Raw genomic sequence first — 3766 nt, 5'->3', positions numbered from 1 at the left:
ACAGTATGTAAATTCAAGTAAAGCTTTCTAAAAGAGATTTATGTGACAAGGTGAACGTTTTACTAAAGTTCCAGCTCCTAAAAGCATTTAATGAGCCGGTGAAAATGCTTCAATAAACCTTCTAAGTATTAAGGGCCCCGGGCCTAAGTCACCCAAGCTCTGCCCAGGCGACAGTCAGGCTGGACACAGAACCTCGTAAGCTCCACGGTGGACACACTGGCCTCGACCGCCTCGCGTGGAGGGGCACTCCCCACGGTCTCCCTCGTGAGAGTGTGGACTGAGGCTTGCTGGACGCGGCACAGATCAGAGGGGGAAACACTGAGACCATGGCTGCCTTAGAACATCTCCCTGATTCTGATTCCCACTTGTAGGATGGAAAGAAGAAATACACAAATACATGCAAAAAAAGAGTATAAATGACACTCCTCACAATCACATTCGGGACCAGCGTCGGTTACTGGCCTGCCGGGTCTTGGCTGAGTTGACACCATGCAGCCCCGGAAGTCTGGCTGGACCCGCACTGTAGTCTCATTCTCCACTACCACCCCACCCGCAACACACACACACACACACACACACAAAACGGCCAGCTGCCAGCCAGAAAGCAGAGAAATTCCACGTTTGTTTGGGGGAGGACATTCTTTGGCAAAAGAATTCCGTTCCTCCTACTTCATTCTGCGGGGAGGACAGGCAGAAATAAATTGGAGGAAAGCCCTACCCTTCCTCCCTGGGGACGCCTCCCTTCAGCAGCAATGCCATCTGCAAAGACACTTAAGCAGCAGAGGCCCTGAGGGACTGCGCTGGCCCGGGGCCCAAGGACACAGCAGATGCAAGGCCCTACCCTCAAGGAGTTTACAGCGGGCACTGGAATTTGAGTAAACAGCGAGATATCAATCTGCCCATGGGCAGGGGGCAGGAGGCAGGTGAGGGGGCCAACGCGCTTCTCTTGAGGCTACAGGAATCTCCCTTCGGGCCCTCGTTTCCTCTACACCGGGATCCACCCCCAGAACCCCAGAGCGCTGTCTACCAGGCCTACACGCCATCTGCATGACTCGCTTCTTACTACGCTCCTAAAACCACTTAGCCGTTTTTACCTTGCCTCACCCGAAGCAGTCAACAGACACGTGAAATCCACAGGTTCAGGGTCATATGTACATTTTTTTTTTTTTAAATATTTACTGACATCCGCCTCGCTGTGAAGTTTTTTAAAAAAAAAAATCTGTCCCTGAACCACTGGAGGTCATCCCGCGCGACCCTTGAACAAAAACACCATCCTGTGGGTGTAGACGGAGGTCCCTCGGGCTGATTGCGAAATAGCACACAGCCAGCCAGGCACGTTCAGCACACAGCTGGGTCCAGCCCGGGCCTGCTTGGCTTCCACGTCCACGGTGGCTCGTCTTCTGCACGAGGACCCCCAGATGCAGGACTGCTGAACACCACTGGGGTGCAGAGCTCAGGTCAAGCCACTCACCTCTCTGCGCTCCGACGGGCACACGAACGTGATGGTCACTGCCGGGCTGTGGCCGTCACAGAAGTCGGGCTGGCCGGCCCCTTCCTTCACGTAACTCAGGACGAGCCTGGAGATGCACACGTCGGGGAGAGAGTGGGGGTGAGCAATGCAGACATCACAGCCCTCATTCTGCCCTCAGCACCCTCATTCAGGCGAGAGGAGAACAGATGCAGGTCACAGACATAAAAGAAACCACAGGACAGACTCACTCGCGTTTATTTTCATTTGGGGGACATAAAATTTAAGTGAACTTCAATGACTGCTGTACTTTCTCAAAAAACAAACAAAACCAAAAAAAAAGTCAAATAATCACCATGTAAACTTAAGTTCTTAGAAAAGCTGTCGGGAGGACAAGGAACAAAATCATAAACCATCTAACAAAACAAAACAAACACAGCCCAGCTGGCCAAGTGCGTTTCAGCCCACAAGGCTGCACGACCACTTCCTCTCTAAATGACAAGTTTTCAATGCAAACCGAGGACTTTCCTTTTTAAACCCGATGACCGCCCAGAGCACTGGCCACATGGCCTCCCCCTGGCAGGGAGACAGACCCTGGAAAGGCCCGTGGGGCGCCGGCCTTGCTGCAGGCTGTGGCCACGGAGGCACCAAAAACAGACCACCTTCCTGGTCTCTGAAGGTGACCTCGGGCTTTCGCTCCATGCCCATGCTCTCCAGAGTCCTCTCCAGCCCCTGCCAGCAGGAAGAAGAGCCCGTTTATCACTTGAAGACAGGGCAAGAGGCTGAACTCTGCCCCCGCAAATTTCACAAGCGGAAGCCCCGATGCCCAGCACCCCCGACGTGACTGTATTTGGACACGGGGGGCCTTGGAGGAGAGGATGAAGATGAGGTCGCTGGAGTGGGCCCCCGAGACAGGACAGCTGTCCTTATAAGGAGAGGGGCTCGGGACACAGACACACAGGCCAAGACCATGAGGGGACATGGGGAGGAGGCAGCCGTCCACAAGCTGAGACCAAGGGTCTCAGGAGGAGCCCCTCACCACGCCCCCTGCAGACATCTCAGCCTCCAGAGCTGAGAGGGAGCTAGAGGAGCTGCCTGGGCATCCTGCAGCCCTTTGCCTGGGCGGCCCTGGCAGGCGAACACACTCGCACACGTGGGAATCTCCCAGCATGCTTCAATTTAGGTCACGCGCCAGTGTTTTCTGGGGACAGAGTGCAGTCTATAATTGCACACGCTGACACACCACGAGTTCCAGATGGGAGCAGGTGCGGCGAGACGTCTACCAAAGGGCCCCGGGAACAGAGAGTGGATAAAAATCCTCACTCCAAGTTCAGGACGTGGTCATGTGGGACCCACCGGAGACAGCAAGCTCTCTGCCAAGCCAGGGGCAAACCCAAGTCAGGAGGAGAGTGTGTGTCAACAGCAGGGCTCCTTAAGAGAAAATGAACCACCCCTGCCGGAAGCTAGGGGGCCCACGGCGGGCTAGGGGGCCCACCGGACCCCAGTCGGGAAGCAAACTGTACCCAGAAGAACAACGGCAAAGTGGCCCTCCTGCCGCTTGCCCTCCAGGACTGTTTTTTTTTAAAGAAGAGATAAAACTATGGACATAAAACCAATGTCAGGGGTGATGAAGCAGGGAAGACACTCAAACACACCATAAGGTAGTGGCAAGCTCATAAAATGGAAACCATATGGATGGATGCGGGCTGCATCGTGATAAATGTGTTCCTGCTCTAAGGAAGAAATGATTAGAAAGTCACCAAGAATGTGCGACTCAAGCAATGACCAGTAAGTTTACAAGCACGTGTGAAGTAGTAGTCACTTGGCAAGGCCTTTCTCAAGCCCTGTTGAAAAGGGGTATTCTTGCAGCTCCCCTGAAAAAGCCAGGCTCTTGCTGAGGACTGCCCCTGCCAGCAGCAGACTGACCTGTCATTGCTCACGAGCTTCAGCCCCTCCTGGGGCCGGCCCACGTCGAACGCGCGGTCCCCTCGCACCAGGCAGGCGGCCGCGCCGGTGGGACACACGCGCACTTGTGGACTCGAGGCCCGGAGCACCTCTGGAAGAGGTAACATGTGACACTGCATCAGACCACGCGCCGGGCACAGCAATCACACTCAAACCTTGGGTCCAGGGGCTCTTGTAAAAACTGTCAAATTTTCTTAAAGTCTCCAATATAAGGTAATAGAAATTTGGAAACAAGGACAAGTAGGATCCCATCCCAAGACCCTGGGCAAGCCAAGGCCCACTCTGAAAGTGGACAACGGGATGAGCTCTCTGCCCGGCTGGGCAGCTGGGAAG

The 3766-nt window shown here is 54.5% G+C and overlaps 1 protein-coding gene across 1 annotated transcript in view; it reads right to left on the bottom strand.

The window, feature by feature from the left end:
- Positions 1-3766, bottom strand: part of IGF2R (insulin-like growth factor 2 receptor) — a 99346-nt gene that overhangs the window by 63216 nt on the left and 32364 nt on the right. The window contains 2 exon segments of the mRNA XM_010840920.1: positions 1472-1577; positions 3395-3524. Coding sequence (XP_010839222.1) covers positions 1472-1577; positions 3395-3524 — 236 coding nt within the window.

The sequence above is a fragment of the Bison bison genome, unplaced genomic scaffold (genome assembly GCF_000754665.1).
Source record: "Bison bison bison isolate TAMUID 2011002044 unplaced genomic scaffold, Bison_UMD1.0 scf7180017864148, whole genome shotgun sequence".
Lineage (NCBI taxonomy): Eukaryota > Metazoa > Chordata > Mammalia > Artiodactyla > Bovidae > Bison > Bison bison.
This window is presented reverse-complemented; position numbering and strand designations above follow the sequence as displayed.